The 19,555-nt window shown below is 49.5% G+C and overlaps 1 protein-coding gene across 2 annotated transcripts in view; it reads left to right on the forward strand.

The window, feature by feature from the left end:
• The window catches only part of PPAT (phosphoribosyl pyrophosphate amidotransferase), a 444,376-nt gene that overhangs the window by 170,605 nt on the left and 254,216 nt on the right, over nt 1–19,555 (forward strand). For both annotated transcript variants that reach the window (XM_069631602.1, XM_069631603.1), the window contains one exon: nt 216–328. In XM_069631602.1, the coding sequence (XP_069487703.1) occupies nt 216–328 (113 nt within the window). The remainder of the gene's footprint in view (nt 1–215; nt 329–19,555) is intronic.

Genomic DNA, 19,555 nt, shown 5'->3' on the forward strand with positions numbered 1-19,555 from the left:
TATAGAATTGAGGTGGCGAGTGACATTTTTATGGCTGGCTAGTAGCTTTCAACTTGCATTTGTGTACCCTGCTCCTAATGTTTCTGATGCCTCACACAGTAAGCAGTAGCTTGCGAGCATCCAATGCAATCATAATGGGCTTCTAAGTCTCATTTTGCTACTTGTAAATTTGCCATGACACTTGTATTTTGTCCAAAATTGTTGTTTCTTTGTAGTTGATGCGACACGGTGTGGGCCTATCAACTGGATCGGATAGTGAACTTATTACTCAGCTGTTGGCTTTTACTCCACCAACAGAAGATGATGATACACCAGACTGGATAGCAAGGTATGGAGAATAAGATGGGATTGGTTTATTCTGTGCTAATGCTCAGTGTGGCAGGGACTCTTGTTTTAATGGCAATTTTCCCTACCTTGTTCTCTATAGCATCTCTCTTCCACACAATAGTGGGCATTGAAAAATAGTGCAATAACTGGAATTGAAAAATGGAAATGTTGAAAACAATGCCTCTGTCACTCAACCGGGCCTTAGCATCCTGGTGAAGCTTCTCTAAATAAATTGTGTGTCCAGCACAGTGTGCTTTCAAAGGGGTTGCATGATGGACACAGTCCTTGAAATCGAATACGCCGACTAGCTTTTAGTGACGTTCTAGACTTCTGCCCAGACATGAAGTGGGAACCGTCAGCCACTTGCAGAAATTAACACATTGTGACTTCTTGAAGTATCCAGGCATCAGAGAAAGACTTTGTTCCATTCCATCAATAGCTCATAATATTGTTGGTGGGCTTTAAAATTGATGTCAGTAGTCTTTGTTCTGTGGAAACATAAAAAGCAGGGCTTGGTAAGATGGCTTCTGCAGTTGGCCTTGAAACACCCTCCCCTGCAGGCCCGGCGGACATCCCGCCTCCGAGAACCACGGGTTTGCCCTCTGATGGCCTATCACAGTATTATTGCCAGAGCTGGCAGGTCCGCCAAAGGAAGGCCCAGAAGAAAGACTGTTACCTGTTTGTGCCTTTCTGTGCATGCATAGTGCATGCAGCAGATGATTAGGCCTTCCCGAACCAATTCCTTGGTGCCTACTGCGGCTGCTAATTCACCTGACTTCCATGGAGAATATGCGTTCACGTTTTGTCCATGCAGTGCTTTGCATTGTGAAAACTACACAGCACGGTAAGCATTTCCCGGCTGTCAAAATGCTGACATTCATTAGTATTCAGTGCGCTGCTCTCACAAACGCCTCTAGCACACGCCATTCCGCCCTAGCTGACTTATCTGGTCCAACCACTATGCTTTCCAACTTTGTGCGCCTTCTCCCAGCACCAACTGTATCTCTGTCCAAATATGACTCGCACTGCATCCCCGGCGCTCTGCATCGCAATTCCGTGTGTCTGACTCCAGATTCAATGCTGTTTTTAACAAAATTGGCTTCTCACTACAACCTGTGCTTAAAAATTGATACTGAGATGCGGATGTCTGTAACAATAAGAGGCTTGCCTGTATGCCTACCCCCGCCTGGAGCAGAACCAGCAATAAAGGTCCAAAGCCTCAGTGAACTGGCAGACTCCATCTAATCTCTTCCACAAAAATCCTGCATAACTGAGATGGCCCCCTATGCTTCTTTTCAGGATGTGGCTTTACCAGTATGCGCAGTCATGACTAGGGGTGTCACGGTATTCGTTTTATGACGGTACGATAACCTTCTTGCCAAATGACGGTATATCATGGTTATCGCGGTATAGCAGGTGGAGTTAACTGATCTTAACAAATATTTTCTAAAAGGTCATAAATTGACAGATGTATCCTCACAAACAAAACCAGGCACCCAGGGCCAGAATTGGGCTTTTCATCATACTTTCCACTGAAATGCCTTGCTTCCACCAAACACACGTGTGGAGAGGAGGGGGTGGGGTGGAGGCCTGCTGCAATTGGCAAAGCAAACTGAATAGCTTTTCTTAAGTGGTCATTTAGGCTTTTTGCTTCCCCAGTGGCTACTGGTGAAGATGAACATGTTGTCATCTTGATAACCTGCATGCCACAGATCAATGGAGGCTGATGGTAGTATACGCTTGTGCACGTACACACACACACACACACACACTCACACTTTACGTTACAGCCTTTAGTTTACTTGCGGGCCAAAAGGTTTTCAGTAATCACTGACATGTTACCCTTTGGTATGGCAGCAGGGAATACCCACAGAGATGAGTGAATTTCGCAGTGTGACTTATTATATGTAAATTCAATGATAGAACCAGGGAAATCCCCCATTGTCATATGTTTAGAGAGCATCATCCATTATAAATATATAAACCCCAAAGCCGCCACCCCAAAGTAAACCCTTTTCCTTCTTGGCACTGTATCTATTCTTCCTATTGCTAACATATTGATTTTGTGTAAGGCGTGCGTGGTTTATGGAATGGCATTAAAAACTGCTCCAACTGAAACTACTTGGCAGACGGCACATCCAACAGTGCAAAACCAAGACTGCGCAGCCATTGCTTACTGTAGCCTTTCCAAATCAGATTGAAAAGCACACTTCACCGTATGAACGGTATAAACAATGTGACGGTTATTGTTCAATTAAGTGGTTCACGGTATCTTTAACGGTATACCGTTACACCGTTACATCCCTAGTCATGACCCTCCTCATTTTTTGTACCAGAGCCTCTACCATTGTCTAATTGTTCCCCATGCTTGCCTGTAGTGATCACGCACATTGACTGACCTAATATGTTACTCCAACAAATGGGGGTCCTGTGCCACTCTATGGCACAGGACTGTTTCTTAATATTTCTCCAGCATGGGGTCTGGCATGGATTCACATGCTCCTGAATATTCCCCGTCAGGCTGGGAATTCGCAGTAAAAGAAATACTGTTTCACTTTCACTTACAAACTATTTCTCCTCTAAACCAATCACTGTCCTTTGGGTCATACTGCCCCCCCCATCCAATGACGGTCCTCTCCCTAAGCCCTTACTATAGCAGCCATCTTCAGATTTATTCAGTGTTGGGAGCAAAGATCGTTCAAGATTCTACAAGGCTTTTGGGACTACTTTGCGCCCTCTGACAATGATGGATGAGAAGGAGGAAAGATCCATCTTCAGGCTCTGCACCAAATGCGGGCTACGGAATGTGTTTGTAGAGGACAAATGCCTACAATCGCTCTACTGCCTGTATTCGGACCACAGGGAGGTAGAGTGAGATTTGCCTTGGATTTCTGACGAAAACATTGAGGGACAGGCATAGTAGGCTGGCGGCATGGCTTAACGCAAGGTCTCTGGCCCATGCTCCGTGCAGGGTCATGCCTCACTCGGGACCAGTCGTTCAGAGGAGCAGTCTTCTAAGTCCTTTTGATGGTGCCTCATCCGTGGGGGCCCAAGACAAGGCGTAAAGCGCAAGTCCTCCGGGTTAGCTGCGAAGCAGGACCCAAAGTGGATAGGGAGCGATCACCAATACCTTCTACCTCCATTGCCAGCCTACCATCGAGCTCCTCTTCAATGAGGAAGTCATCTACCCTGGCTAAACTATGTGAGAAAACCGAGAAGCTGCCCACTGAGGAGAAAAAGGCTGAACACCACAAGCGGGTCCAACTGGCACAGGTTAAGACATTGTCGGCGACTGTCGATGACTGCTACTGCCACGACAGCTAAGGGTGCTGATCCTGCAAAGGTAGCTCCCACGGCTCACGTGACCCTATCCCCAAGGCGCGACACTGCCGCAGTGACTTTGGCAGTCTGCAGGCACGCCAGAAGGTGTGAAACCGACTCAGACCCCGGTTCAAGGTCCCATGTGTGGGGGAGTGGCCCCGAAACAGCCATCGCTCAAGCCATGGAGGTCTCATCCATGGACGAGGAGGAGGAGGAGGAGTCCTTACACACGGTCCATGAGTTTTCCATGGTCTGCCTGCTCCACCGAGGGACATTTTCTTGGACATTCTGTCGACTCGACACACCTTGTTACACGAAAGAGTAGGGTAGCCCCTAAAGTGTCAGTGTGGATTCAGGGCAATATATGGGCCTAATACAAACACAAAGGAGGGGTCCACACTGAGATCAATCTAAATTACTGTCATTGTGCTTTTCTTCAACAAAAAATATTCTGTGCTCCTATACAGAGTCACAGGTAAGAAATATCAAGGATATGTCTGAAACAATTTGACCATTTTATTAGTGAAAAAAAAAACTATTCAAACTATTCTCAGTGTGGACCCCTCCTTTGTGTTTGACTCGACGCACCTTGTCAGAGATCCAGATAAGGATGCCTCCAGGGCTCCAGTACCTGTGGTCCCCGATCAGCCTCCGGCAAAGAAGCGGAAGCGTCATCCGACGTCCCCATTTCAACCTCTGGCACCACGTCTGGTCCCTTCTCCCACAGCAGGCACAGGAACCGATACGGCCACGATGACAGATGAGGACGGGGATATCTGTGCAGTGGACAGTGAATCTCCACATTTGGATGCAGCACATAAGTTGTCCCCACCGGATGAATTGGGATCGTTCCACTCCACGATATCCAGAGCCTCTGAACTATTCCGGCTGGTGCCTGAGGAAACCAAGGAGGGCTTCTTGTACCAGAGGCGCGAGGCCAAGAGAAAGCCGATCCTGGTCAGTGCCCCTTCTGGACAATGTTTGGGAGGAGGGTCTGGCTCTCATGAACAACCTTGCACGGCTCCAGCCAAACTGGATAGGCTGGAGAAGAAATATAGGGTGCTGGACTTTGCACCCAAGTGCCTGAGGTCGCAGCAATCGCTGGATTTGGTGACGTCTTTGGTCACGAGGAAACAGTCGGCCAACCTGTTATTGTGGTGTTCGGTCCCTTTGGACAGCGACAGGAAGAAGACTGATGCCATGGTGAAGGTGATTTACAATGCGGCGTCCACTATCAAGGCGACCAATGCACTTGTGATCCTAGCCAGGTACGACGGGGAGTTGTGGTACAAGCTGGGGCCTATTGAGTTCCTCCCCGACGATAAGATGGGGGGGGGGGCAATCACTCTTCCAGGAAGGGAAAGTGGCGTCTGATCATGCCATCAGTGGCATTGGACTTCGCTGACACAGGTTGTGAATGAGTCTCTCCAGGTTAACAAAACTGATAGAGACGGCCAGTTCCCTGGGCACTCTCCAGCAGCACCGCTTTTCTTTTCGCTCCTCCAGGGGGGAAGTCGAGCACGTCTTCAAATGTTTTCTCCACTTCGTAACGTCAAACTTTCAGATCCACAACTCGGGAAGCCTACAGAGGCCATTCCCAGGCCTACGGTGGCAGAGGACAGCGTCGCCCGCATGGCAGGACGGCGGCGCCGAAGCAAGCCTGAACCGACTCGGACATCTGGCCCCCACCCACGCACCCCGGTGGGAGGCCGGCTGACGACGTTCATCAGCGAGTGGAGAAAGATCATCACTGACAGATGGTTGCTAGATGCTCTCGCCCAAGGACACACCCTGGAATTTCAACGTAGGTGTCCGCGGATCCTACCGGTTGCCCGGCAGGAGCAGCACATCCCTCAGCTCCTGGAAGACGTATGGGCCATGCTGCAAAAAGGGGGCCATAGAGCTAGTTCCCTAATGGCTGCAGGGCTCAGGAGTCCATTCCAGATACTTTCTGGTCAGGAAGAAGACTGGGGTCTGGAGGCCCATCCTAGACCTACGACGTCTCAACAAATATCTAAAGTCCCAAAAGTTCAGAGTGGTCACGTTGCAACACCAACTGGAAAAAGGACGCTTCTTGCCGACGGATCTGGAGGACACCTATTTCCACGTCCCCATCCACAAGAAACGTTGAAGGTTTCTACGCTTCGTGGTGGAGGGACAGCACTACCAGTGGAAGGCTTTACCTTGCGTCTTGAAGTTGGGCCCCCATGGTGTTCATGAAGTGCCTGGTCCGGTGGCGCACCATCTGCGTCTACAGGGCGTACATTTATACCCGTACCTGGACGACTGGTCGATTTGCGCCCTCTCGAGGGAGCTGGCTGACGGGCACACAGAGGACTGTCTGGTTACTGTCGGATCTAGTATTCTGTCAACTTTCCAAAGTCCTTCACGCCATCGCAGACCGCTCTGTTCCTAGGCGCCAGACTCAATACAGTGCCTTGCCGGGCTTTGCCCTCGGAGGAGAGCTATTCAAGGGTAGGTGCACCGACTGTCGAAAGAAGACGGCCACCGTACGGGCCTTCAAGTCGTTACCGGGCATGATGTCCTGCATATACCTCATGCAGCTCTGCAGGTTGCAAATACGACCCCTAAAGGAATTCCTGGACGCGCGCTGGCTTCAGGTGTCCGGAAGCTTCACAGACAAGATCCTGTTCCATGACGAGTTCCGTTGGGCGATAGGATGGTGGGAGCGTCTGCGCAAACATTGCCCAGGGAATGGGATTCCAAAACCGCCCATACCAGGAGAACGTCACCACGGACACTTCCCTGGAGGTCTGGGGAGCCCACACCGGACGTCTACACGCCAGAGGCCTGTGGTTGCTGGAGGAGAAGGATCTCCATATTAACATCCTTGAGCTACAGCAGTGTTCTGGGCCCTCAAGTTGTTCCTTCCGTCTACGAAGGGCAAGGTGGTGGGGATCTTAATGGACACCACCATCACCATGTTTTACATCAGGAAATAAGGTAGCACTCTATCCCCGGCGCTCTCCAAGGAAGCGCAGGACTTGTGGCTCTGGGCTGTCTGACAAGGGATGTTCCTCGTCCCTCTTCACCTAGCGGGAGTCGAGGACACCATTGCAGACTCTCAGCTGGGAACTGCACGCCTGCAATGAGTGGGAACTTCGGCAGGATCAGGTGGAACCCTCTTTGTCAAGTGGAGCAGGCCCCAGCTCGATCTATTTGCGACGGCGGCAAACTCCAAATGCCAGAAGTTTGCCAGCAGATTCCACCAACTGAGGACCCTGGGGGACACGTTCTCCTTCCCGTGGGAAGGGCTGCTTCTGTACGAGTTTCCTCCTGTTACGAGTCATCGACACACTCCGTGTCATTGCAGGATGATGCTCATTGCCCCAACGTGGCTGAGACAGATTTGGTTCCCGCCCCTTCTCAGCCTGTCGGTGTCACCTCTGGTCAAGCTGCCAGTGGTTCCGGATCTTCTCACCAGAGAAGGAGGCACATTAATGCATCACGACCCAGGATCGCTGAACCTGAGGGCTTGGCTCCTGCAGCCCTAGAGTTGGGAGGGTAGGAGTTGCTGACGGACTACAGGGAAATCCTCGCCAAAGCCAGTATGTCGTCAACTTTGAAGTGCTACGTCACAAGTGGAAGAGTTTCACTACGTGGTGCCGGTCACAGAAGATTACTCCTTTTGAGGGTGTCAGCCCCACAGATCCTGCCGTCCTTGATCTCCTTGGCTAAGGCCGTACTGGCAGACCCCTCCATCGTACATCTGGTGGCTATCTCCCGCTACACCAGGTGACCAGGAAGATCTTCACTTTGGTCCCACTTACTCATCAAGGAGTTTCTCAAAGAACTTTTCAGTTCTTTCCTGCCAGTGAAGGCACCTGCCCTGGCGTGGGAACTCGACGTGGTTCTGACGAGGATCAATGGGGGAGAGGCCCCCATTGTAACTTTGTAGACCCAGCACACGCTATCCTACATAGTGTTTGGGGGGGGGAGCAGATTACTTGGTATACCTTTTATCTACTTTCTCATGTAACAATTTTATGTTACCCTTGCCGCAATTAATGGCTGCTGGCAATGGTTTGTTTTTACCGTGTGCTGCAATTGCAGCTGCAGTATTGCACCCATGGGTGCCCAGTTTGTCAAAATGGCCCGGTCATCTTTTTTTCACCATTTCTTGTAAAGGTCCTTCTTGAGATTTACTCTATGCGGCAAACAAGGTTTGGTAACTTTCTCCAGCATGGGGTCTGGCATGGATTCACATGCTTATGAATATTCCCCATAGTCAGTAAAAGAAAGTGTTTGTTTTGTTTCTATACTGTGTCTTGTATAAACCAATCACTGAGCTTTGGGTGATGCTGTCCCCAGCCAATGACTGCCCTCTACCTAAGCCCCTCCTCTGGCAGCCATCTTCAGATTTTAACCGCACGTTCAAGTGTTGGACGTCCTGGTGCTTTGTTCTTCGAGCTTTTGTGAAACTCTATTTTTTGGTCAGTCGAGCCTGTGTGCGCCATTGGTCATTCATCCGACTAATGGGGGCGACCCGTTTCGGATTTCTTTCAGCCCCTCAAGGGCTATTTTCATTGAGTGTTCTTCTTGGAGGCTTCCAGGAGCTTCTTCAGGCCTACACTACGTGGATCATGTCGGATGAGAAGGACCGATCTTCACTCCTCAAGCTTTGCTCCAACTACGGTTTGCGGAATGTGTAGATGGATGACCAGCGTTCCCAGTACCTGTATTACTTGCACCCGATGCACAAGGAGGAGGATTGTGCGTTTTGCCCTGGCTTCTCGAAGCGCACGTCACTTGGAAGCGTGGTTGGAGTTCAAGGCCTCTACCCTGGTTGTCACCCAGGGGCATGCCTCTCCCAGATCCAGAAAACCTGAGTGGGCTTCTTAGTCCTTTGACAGTGCCCCACCCGTGGGGGCCCAACAGAAGGCCAAGCACTGCAAGGCCGCTTCCGTTGGGGTTGCTACTGCAGTGGGTCCCGCGACGGTCAGAACACAATCGTCCTCTCCGTCTGCAATGGTCTCCAACCACCACTCTGGATTGACGTCCAAGAGAAAGTCAACCACTCCGGGGAAGTTGAGAGAGAATCTGGAGAAGGCCAGGCAGGGTGTGGTGTCCGACCCACCCATGATGGAGAAGGCCAAGGGAGACCAGGGGTCTAACAAGGCCCCGAAGGAGAAGGCCAAGCAAGACAAGGGGTCTGACACAACCAGCAAGGGGACCAGCCTCTCCGTGAAGGCCCAGGTGTACCATGGGAAGAAGTCGCCCTCCCTCAAGGTAGTGGCGGCGTCTCTGTGGAAGACTGCAGGGGCAGACCTGCAGGGTGGCCCAGGCAACGTGAAGGGTGTCTCTTCCCACCCCCCCACCACCACCACCCAGGCGTCGAGCACCGCTGTGGAAAAGACTTAAAGACTTGGGAGGGGGTGGGGAAGAGGATGCCGGACCTCAGCCCTACACCAACCCCTCTGTTCCCGAAGAAGGGGGAGCGGGGTGTCAAAGGTCTGCAGGGTATAGACCTTTCTTCAGCAGATATTAACTTTGTCCAGGTGGGCGATGATGACGATAACACCGGAGATTCGCCCCATGACGGGGGCGACGACAGGATACTGTCCACGGAGGTGACGGCGAGGGGCCCCAGGACGATGAGGCCCCAGCGCCTACCATCCCTACACCCCAGATGCCGCCTCGATACATCTCACTAGACATTCTCTCCACACTCTGGTGTCGGAAATGCAGAGGAGGATCCCGGCGACCCCAGTGCCCTCTCCTCCCATGGCACCAGTTCCAGCCGCCCGTTGACACCAGGGAACCACCGGCCAAGAAGAGGAGGCATCCTACACCTCCATGCCACCCTTCACCTCCTTCTCCATCGCCCCTCTCCCCGAGGGACACTGACACAGCGACAAAGGACACGTATGATGATATGATGGGGGACCTCCCATCACCTCCGCCCAGAACCTCTCCACTGGACGAGGTGGGGTCTTTCCACGCGATGATCGCCCAAGCTTCAGATCTGGTCCAGCTCATGCCAGAGAAGGAGGAAGGCTTCTTGTATCAGCGCCGGGAGGCGAAGAGGAAGACCATCCTTTCGTTCCCCCCTCCTGGATGACATTTGGGACGAGGGGCTGGCGTTGATGAACCCCTCTACAGCCCCAGTGAAGAGACCAGCTGGAAAAGAAGTACTTGGTGCCAGACTGTTTGTCACGGTGGATGCGTCTCTGGAAGGATGGGGAGCCCACACTGGAAGTCTTCACGCCAGAGGCCTGTGGCTGCCAGAAGAGCTGGTGTTGCACATGAATGTACTGGAACTATGGACCATGTTTTGGGCCCTAGAGTCGTTTGTTTAACACGGTTTCTTTTGGTTGTGGAGTCTGACAAACTACATAGGCATCATCTTTTACATTGTGTCACATAGCACCTTTAGTGCAGTGGCACAGGGAAGTCTTTCAGATTTCCCAAGTTAAATACCTTCTCTTGGATAAACTACTGTTCCCAAGAGCAGTACAGTGACATTGACTTTAATTACCATTGTAACTTTCTAGACCCAGCACACCCCATCTTACAATAACCTCGAAAGGACTTTTCAGAGGGCTCTGGGTCTCTTTCTTCGACGTTAAAAGAAGAATCTCGACGTTCTGCAGCAGAAGACCAACTAGAAGAGCCTTTCCCACCCCTAGACCCCTGTGATTCCTCAATATGGACCAGAGAGGAGTTTGAGGGGTGTATGAAATAGGTTAGAGAGGTTTGTGGAACTCTGAGAAGTCCACACCCAAAAGGCCTCGAAGAAAGTGATTTTCCCCCTGTTGCAAAGTTTCAAAAGACTTTTGATCCTTTTCAGGAAGAAGACTCATGACCTCACTAAGGATGAGATCCCTGTAGACCAATTTAATCAGGATGAATATCCATTTGGGGACCCTGTGGATGAACACATTGACCACACAGAGGGTTGGTAGGACAACCACGACCGGATCGACCCTCAGCCGTGGGCATCACCTACTCAACTCCAGAACCTGACGCCCTGTGCATGGATTCCCCCCTACCACACTCACTCGACGGGCCTCCCCAGTTGAACACCAGATCGCGTTTAACGCGATCTTAAGGCGGGCAGCTGAACATTTCCAGATTGCTACTCAGGAAGCTGTACCCGAGGCTGATTTTGTCGAAGACATCCTGAAAGAAAAACCACTGGCTAGCCAGGCTATTCCTTTGTTGAACTCAATCAAGAAACGCTGGCTCCTTCGTGGACACCCACCCTAAGAAGGGCAGTCAATCCTAGAGTAGAAAAATTGAACATGTTTGTTTGCATCTTTAATCAACCTACCTCATCCTGAAACTGATGATATTCTCTTTTGCCATTACAGCATTGTTAATGTGTGGATAGGACCCCTATGTCTGCCTACCCCTCTACTTCTGCTTGTGCATGAGGCCCACGCCATTAGGGTATTGAGTTTGAACCCTCTACCTATCTGAATAAGGCTGGTGCCTCCCATTGCCTTGCGTTATGCTTTCTGCCTCGCCATTACCTGGTCCGAATTTGCTTGCCATATAACTGCCTGATGCCATACGGCCAGCACCACCCATTTCTATGTGGCCGGAGTCTTCTGTGCTTCACCCTACCTTCATGGATTTACTATGACCTATTTTGTCTAGGGGGAGCCCAATCCTGCCTAGGGCTGAGCACCTTTCCCAAGCGCTAGGCCAACCATCCAATTATCCTAACACACCTGCTATAACTACTTAGCATGTTTCCCTTGGTCACTAGTGCTCGCCTGCCTCCTGCTCCTCATAAATAAAATAGCACTGTCTAGCATGTCACCTCACGCACCTATTAATATGTACTCGACTTTACCTAACATTAAGTCATTTAGTAGTACACCTCTAGACATAAATAACTCACTTCCAACATTACCTACTAGCTTCCCCTGCCCTACCATTGACAGGAATTTAAGACTCCGAGCTAGATTAGCTAAAATTTGAGCCTCTCACCCACTCTATGCCTACTATACAAAGACGAAGAACCTCAACAGTTCGGCCTTGTTTAACTACCCTACAACCTAACACAGTTCAGAGGTCTGACCCCAAACTTCCATAGTCCATCCAACCAGAGCAAACCTGAAACTATACAAGACCACCCCCCTACTACAACTACTACAACCACTGTGAGTCCCCAATTCAAAGAAGCCTTGATCAATGCCAGATCGTTAGTAGCTCATGCAACAGAAATTGCAGACCTGATCCTCAAAGAAGACCTTGACCTCCTTGCTATCACGGAGACATGGCTACATCCGTCAGCAGGCCCTATGCTCATGCTCGCAGTCCCAGATAATTATTCCATCTTGAGACAAGACAGACCCAACTCCAACATCCACTTGAATTCAAACCCTCAACATCCACTTGATTTTACCGCCCCCCAGGCCCAATAGGCACATTTGACGAGGACATTAACATCATCCTATCTAGCAACCTTAAAAGTGCCACTCAAGTACTCACCCTTGGGGACTTTAATATGGGTTTCAATGACCTGGAAGACAAGTCTGCCAGCACTACGATTTAATACCCTCTCCGAATTAGTATTTACCCGAAGAAGTATGGAACCTACACATGTCAAAGGCAGAATACTCGACTGGGTGGATGACTACAATTGTCTAGCTAATATAACCAACATTTCACCTGTAGCTTGGACTTACCACTATCTGGTATTGTTCAGGCTCTCTACTATCCGACCCCCACCCCTGCCGATTAGCAGGGCTCCACCTACACTCATGAGAAATATCACTGTGGAGAGGCTGATCCCGAACGTACTCCCCACACTTAACTCACTCCCTGACAACTTGGATCCTGAGACTTTGGTTGAAGAATACAATAAAGTCATGTCCACCTCGCTGGACCTAATCGCCCCCTTCAAACTCAGACCTAGCAAGCCCAAAATGCACTTGAACAAATGGTACACACCTTCCTCAAAAGCTTAAGGCAGCAAAAAAGAAACTGCGAGGCCACCTGGAAAAAACTCCCTTCAGCAGCCAATAAACTCAAATTGACTAAACTCGCTGCCCTGTACAAAAAAGAAATTTGCCTAGCAAAACAAACCTCATTCGATTCCCGCATAGCCCATGCCAAATCAAACATGAAGGAATTATTCTCCATCCTCAAAGAAGTAGAAACCCCTATAGCACCACCAGATACTTGTACCAAAGATAGAAATTGGTGTTCAGAAATCCAAAATGCCTTAGCCAACAAGATTGCTACACTACAAAACAGAAACCAGAGTTTCGTAACCATGCGTGCCTCTTTAGGAGGGTACCTTGTGCCAAAGTCCTGCCAGCTGTTTCTGCCGAATCTAAAGTATTTTTGAGAATACTCTGATTAACCGGTTTGCCTTCAGCTACAATGGAAAGCAGGCGAGCCCGCAGCGGTTCACTGACTTCTTGAAGGCCCTCTTGTAGCATGTTCCATTAGACGTCTGAATAGCTAGCCAACAAAGTTGTGTTAGCTATGCGAGTGGAAAAAGCCACAGCAATTGTGACCCTTTTCCCTAGTACGTATAACCGTTTGGACTCCTTATCAGGGGGTGTTTCCCTTGTGGACAGGGGGAACCCTGCCCTCTTCCTGGTTGTAGTTACCACCAGGGAATCTGAAGTAGCATGACCCCTGATATAAAGTGGATCGGAAGGGGAAGGGCGAAGATGCACCAGATACCAGTCACCATGATACTGGTGGCCCCCATGTGGGCCCGCCAACCCTGGTTTGCTCATCTGATGTCTCCATCTCCTCCAATGAAACTGCCTTGCCCGTACAACATGTTGTCTCAGGACAAAGGGGAGAAACTTCACCCATGCCCGCAAACGCTGATCACTGTAATCAACATTGATCATCCCAACCTGCTACCACTACTTGCCACTTCAACATATAACACGTGTAAATACTTGTAAACTCCGCCATTGTAAGATATGCGCCACACGCTCATGTTTCACATAGAAACAACCATATCTTTGTACATAATGACTGTAATATCTGTACATAATAAGAATACATAATAAGAATGTCTTGCCTTGTTCTGTAATTTATGCTCCACACTGTTGATTTCCTGTAACTAAGCCTTGCATTATCTTGTATCGCTGCGCCCTTTTACCTCCGGGTCTGATGCGCATTATAAATAATAAACAAACAAACTGAACTTAGCGGCCTGGCTCCTGAGGTCATAGAGTTTGGGCACCTACAACTCCCTCAGATGTATGGACCTACTCAGAGAGGCACGAAAACCTAATACACAATATTGCTATTCGAGTAAGAGGAAGCGTTTTGTCATCTGGTGCAATTCTAAGAGCATCAACCCCATTGACTGCTTTCCTACCCATATTGTTTTGTATCTGACTCTTTTACTAGACTCTGGCCTGGTTTTTAACTCTCTAAAGTTCACTGGTCTTTCAGCCTACACTACGTCACAACAGAAGCTGTCATGGTGGAAGATACCAGTTATTAAGGCTTTCATGGAGGGAGTAAAGAGAATTCCCCCTCCCATTTCTAACCCGGCTCCCGGATGGGACCTGTATGTGGTATTGACTAGACTTATGGGGTCTCCATTCGTGCCCATGCATAAAACAAGTCTCAAAGATTGCACCTACAAGACTGCCTTTTTAATAGCTATTACTTCCATAAGGAGGGTCAGTGAACTACAGGCCCTCTCAGTTCTACATCCCTTTGTTACAGTTCAGAGATAAGGTGGTTCTGCGCACTAAAGTTCCATGTGAACCAGCCCATAGAACTACCTATGTTCTTTCAAAACCCCTCAAGCATGGGACACAGAAGCCCTGCACCCACTGGATGTACACAAAGCAGTAATGTTTCACATGGAAAGAACTCGACCACTAAGAAAGGCAAATCGGTTTTTCATTTCAGTGGCGGCGGGTGGAGAGGTAGACCCTGCCTCCAAATCTACTATCTCAAGGTGAATTGTGAAATGCATCACACTCTCTTACTCTGTTGCTAAGAGAGAACTGCCCTTAAAGCCTAGAACACACACTACTCGAGGCACGGGGGTTCCATAGCATTCATTGCAAATGTTCCCCTAGAATCCATTTGCAAAGCAGCAACCTGGAGTTCTGTACACACCTTTACAAAACACTGGCTAGACACTCATTCTATGTCCGATTCTCCGGTGGGACAAGCAGTACTAAGACATATTTTCACTACTGTTGCTTCTCACAACCCACCTCCAACTCCGGGTAGTGCTCGCTAGTCTATGCAGAGCATGTGATTCTAAACAGATTAACAAGCATCAGAAGACGTGCATTACTTACCGTTGAAGCATTTCTGATGATTGTATCTGCTTAGATTCACATGCGCCCACCCTTCTGCCCGCTCTGATGGAAGGAACATAGACGTCTACTGCTTTTTTTTCTTTTCTGTACTCCCTCACGATAGTCATAAGGCTCCCTCCAGTGGAACCTGCAGAGTATTAGTTGTTGTTTTCAAAACTCGAAAAGGGACGTCGACAGGGTGTGCCAGTAATACTATCCCTAGTGTGATGTCCACTGTACCCATGGTCCTTCACGCGTCGAGGTCCTCGGATTGTTTTTTTTTTTTTTCAGCCCTCGTGAGCGTAGTTCAATTTCCGCAAACGGCATTTGCTTATGCAAAGTTTAAAAAATAGTTACTCTTTCTGTCCTTTTCAACCTCCGCTTCTCGACGCGGTGAAGAATCAAGACCAGGACAACACAGCCTGTCGGACGAAGTCAACTTTCGACGGACCCCTTTCGGCCTTGGAAAGCCCTAGGGTGCAACATTGTACAGTGTCCTTGCTGATGTCCGTGGGGCACACCATTGGTCCGCTGTGTGATTTCGAGGAAGAGATCCTAGGAGACAAAAGAGCCATTACCCAGGCTATTCCTATATTAAAATCTATCCAACGTAGGATTGATCCCTCGCTGGTAACCCCAAATCTGACTTGTGCGGTTAATCCACGAGTCGAAAAATTATTTCATGTTGCACCCTCTGATCCTATGTACATTAGGGGTCAATTAAAACCTGACTCCCTGGTAGTTAAAACCACCAGAAAGGGGGCAGGTGCACCTCATGCTTCTTCTGAAGCACCCCCCCCCCCACCCCGATAAAGAAAGCAAAAGAATATACTCTCTGGTAGGAAAGTGGCCTCCACTTCAGCCTATCAGGCACGCATCGCCAACAGTGCCACTTTTTTGGCAAGCTATAACTGCCATCAATGGGAAGAGGTAGTTGTCTTCGTATCCTCCACACCTGAGTCCCTAAAAGGCCAGTTGTAGCAGACGGAAGGTCCGTATCTGGGTGCATCCTAAAAACAAATTTTGATGCAGCAGATAACTCTGGAAGGTTGATAGCCGAGGGCACGGTTATAAAGCGCCACGCTTGGCTGAGGCAGTCAGGGTTCAAACCCGAAACTCAAGCCACTCTCATAGACCTGCCGGTAGAGCCCAACGTTCTGTTCGGTAAAGCAGTGGAGGAGGCCCCAAAGACCGCTAAAGATGAGTACAAGACATTAAAGTATCTCGGCCAACTCACAAATAAACCCTCAGGACAAAAAGGAAACAATTTTCATCGTTTTCGCGGCCAAAGTTCACAGAGGGGTTCTAACTACTACCACAATCAAGGAACCTCATGGGGCAACAATCAGTTCCAGACATCTCATGGCTCCCCAAGAGGCCAACGCAGGGACCACACTAGAGGCAGAGGCAGCCCCGCCAGAGGTGGTACGTCATCCGGCTAACAGTGACGTTCCGCTTTGGGTCCCCTCCCATGCATCCCCAGTAGGGGGGCGCATTTCCACCTTCAGCCATGTATGGGAGGGGATCACTTCGGACAGGTGGGTGCTGTTCAGTGTCCGCAGGGTACTGTATAGAACTACTAGGGCCCCCCCACAACAGAAGGTACACTTGTTGGAACACCAGAAAATCACCATTCTGCTTTCAAAGGACGCCATAGAAGTTGTCCCGTGCAGCCAGGTAAACGGGGGTATTTATTCAACCTACTTCCTTGTGCCAAAAAAAATCTAACAATGCGCCCAGTATTAGATTTGCGCCCTGCAAACAAGTATGTCAAGCCACAAAAATTCTGCATGACTACATTGCAAGAGGTAATCCCCCTACTAAAAAAGGGGATTACATGGCAACATTGGATATGAAAGATGCCTATTTTCATATTTCAATGTTCCCAGCACACAGAAGATTGCTGCGCTTCAAGATAGACAACCAGCACTACCAATTCAAGGCGTTACCCTTCGGAATAGCCTCGGCTCCAAGGGTATTCACCAAGGTACTGGCGGTGGTGGCTCGCACCTACGCACGGAGGCAATCCCAGTGTACCCTTACCTGGGTGACTTGCTCATTACAGGGTAGTTCTCATCCACCCCCCACCCCCCTGATTTGCAGACTAAACATCCAAAGAACTATCGACCACCTCTTCCAATTGGGCTTCTCCCTCAACGAGAAAAAAATCAAGCCTGGTGCCAAGCACCTCAAAACAGTTCCTAGGAGCTATCCTAAACACCCAAGAGGGGTTGACCTTTCCATCAGACGAAAGAATTCGGAATCTGTTGCTGCAAATTCCTCAATACCAAGCCGGTCGCCAAATAAGGGTGCGCAAAGCGATGCGTTTCCTAGGCATGATGGCATCTTGCATTTACCTGGTTCCCCATGCGCGCCTGCGACCCATGCCAGAATGGTTGGCGAAACAGTGGTCTCAAGCAAGTAGTCAGTGGGATGATCTAGTGGTCTTTTTGCCAACACCAGTACAGAGTCTTCGCTGGTGCACAAGAGAAAATCTGTCCAAGGGGAAACCCTTTTACGATCCCGAGATACAGGCGGTAGTCACAACCGATGCATGCCTGACGGGGTGGGGAGCTCACCATCTCCACCACTCAGCTCAGGGTCTCTGGTCGCACTCAGTGGCCAAGAATCACATCAACCTGTTAGAGCTTCTGGCAGTATTCAGAGCACTTCAAGCGTTCGAGCCCTACCTGTTAAATCTGTCAGTGCAAATCCGGACGGACAGCACTACAGCCATGTTCTACCTGAACAAGCAAGGAGGGACTCGGTCGCCAAATCTGTCCAAGCTTGCCCAGAAAATCTGGATATGGGCACTCGACGGAACATCTTCCTGTCATCGCAACATGTTCCAGAGGATCTCAATTCCCTAGCGGAAGCTCTGAGCAGAGACCCCCCCCCTCCCAGAGGAACACAAATGGTGTCTACACAGAGGTCGAAGATATCTTCTCTCAGTGGGGTTTCCCCACTATAGACCTATTCGCCACAAGCGAAAACAGACAATGCCCAGGATTTGCATCCAGGTTCCCCCAACCAGACTCCCATGGGAACGCCCTGTGGATGAACTGGTTAGGGATGTTTGCATACGCTTTTCCACCAACTCCTCTAATCTGGAAGGTGGTCAACAAGATGAACAGAGAATTGATGATGCTCGTCCTAGTTGCTCCCATGTGGACAAGACAACCGTGGTTCCCACACTTGGGCAGATGGGCGGTGTGCGAACCCATCAAACATCCGGGCTGGTACAACCTACTGTCCCAGCACCAAGGTCAAACCGTGCATCCTCAACCCAACTCAATGAACCTGGCAGCATGGCTCCTGAGGTCATAGAGTTCGGACATCTCAATTTACCACAGAGGTGTATGGACATCCTAAAGGAATCTAGAAAACCTAGCACGAGGCACTGCTACTTTGACAAATGGAAGAGATTGATTATCTGGTGCCAGAATAAACAAATCAACCCAGTTGATTGCACTCCTTCCACTATTGTTACATACATGCTCCACCTGCTGGACGCAGGACTGGTTTTTAACTCACTGAAGGTACACCTGGCAGCCCTGTCAGCATACACCACTTCCCATAACAAGGTGTCGTGGTGGAAAGTACCAGTAGTTAAAGCCTTCATGGAAGGAGTAAAGAGACTTCACCCTCCTATTTTAAACCCACCACCAGGATGGGACCTTAACGTGGTGCTATCTAAGCTCATGGGCCCCCCATTCGAGCCCATGCACAAAAGCAGTCTCAAACACCTGACTTACAAAACGGCCTTCTTAGTAGCAATTACATGTATAAGAAGAGTAAGTGAAATTCAGGATCCGTCAGTGCAAGATCCCTTCTTTACTGTCCATAAAGATAAACTGGTTTTACGCACGCACCCTAGGTTCTCACCTAAGTTTATTTCAAAATTCCACATGAACCAGTCCATTGAGCTTCCGGCTTTCTTCCAAGACCCACAAAGCTCGGCTGTGGTGAACTACACACACTAGATGTGCGTAGGGCGGTCCTCTACTATGTAAAGACCAGACCGCTAAGGAAAACAGATCAGCTGTTTGGCTCCGTAGCTACAGGCAGAGATGGGGATTGCGTCTCTAAAGGTGCCATCTCTAAGTGGATTATTAACTGTATCCAGCTGTGTTACTCACTTTCTGAAAAAACTCTGCCTTTCACGCCTAGGGCCCACTCTACAAGAGGCATTGGGGCCACTCTGGATTTCATTGCAAATGTACCCCTTGACACCATTTGCAAAGCAGCTACTTGGAGCTCTATTCTTCCAAGACAGATACACAAGTGGGACAAGCGGTTCTAAGACATTTATTTACTCGTGACCCTTCTCACATCCCACCTCCTTCTCCGAGATGGATGTCCAGGTGGTTTACTTTGGAGTGGATTGGTCCCACCAACTGAAACGGAGAAGTCGTCCTTACAGGGGCATCTCTGTCGATACGAATTTGGAGTTTCAGCACAGCAGCAGGGCTTCACCGGGCAAACCAGGAGCTGCAGCAGGCGTCCTCTTAAAGTTCTTCGGTTCCTTCGTCCAGTGGTTGACACTGCCTTCCAAGCTAAGCCTTTTATTCAGTTCTCTCCCGTTCATTCCAGCCTTGCTGTCACTCACCCAGCAGGGTGGCTGTCCTTGCCAGACA

This window comes from Ambystoma mexicanum, chromosome 6q, assembly GCF_040938575.1.
Source record: "Ambystoma mexicanum isolate Mex_15411 chromosome 6q, UKY_AmexF1_1, whole genome shotgun sequence".
Taxonomy (NCBI): domain Eukaryota; kingdom Metazoa; phylum Chordata; class Amphibia; order Caudata; family Ambystomatidae; genus Ambystoma; species Ambystoma mexicanum.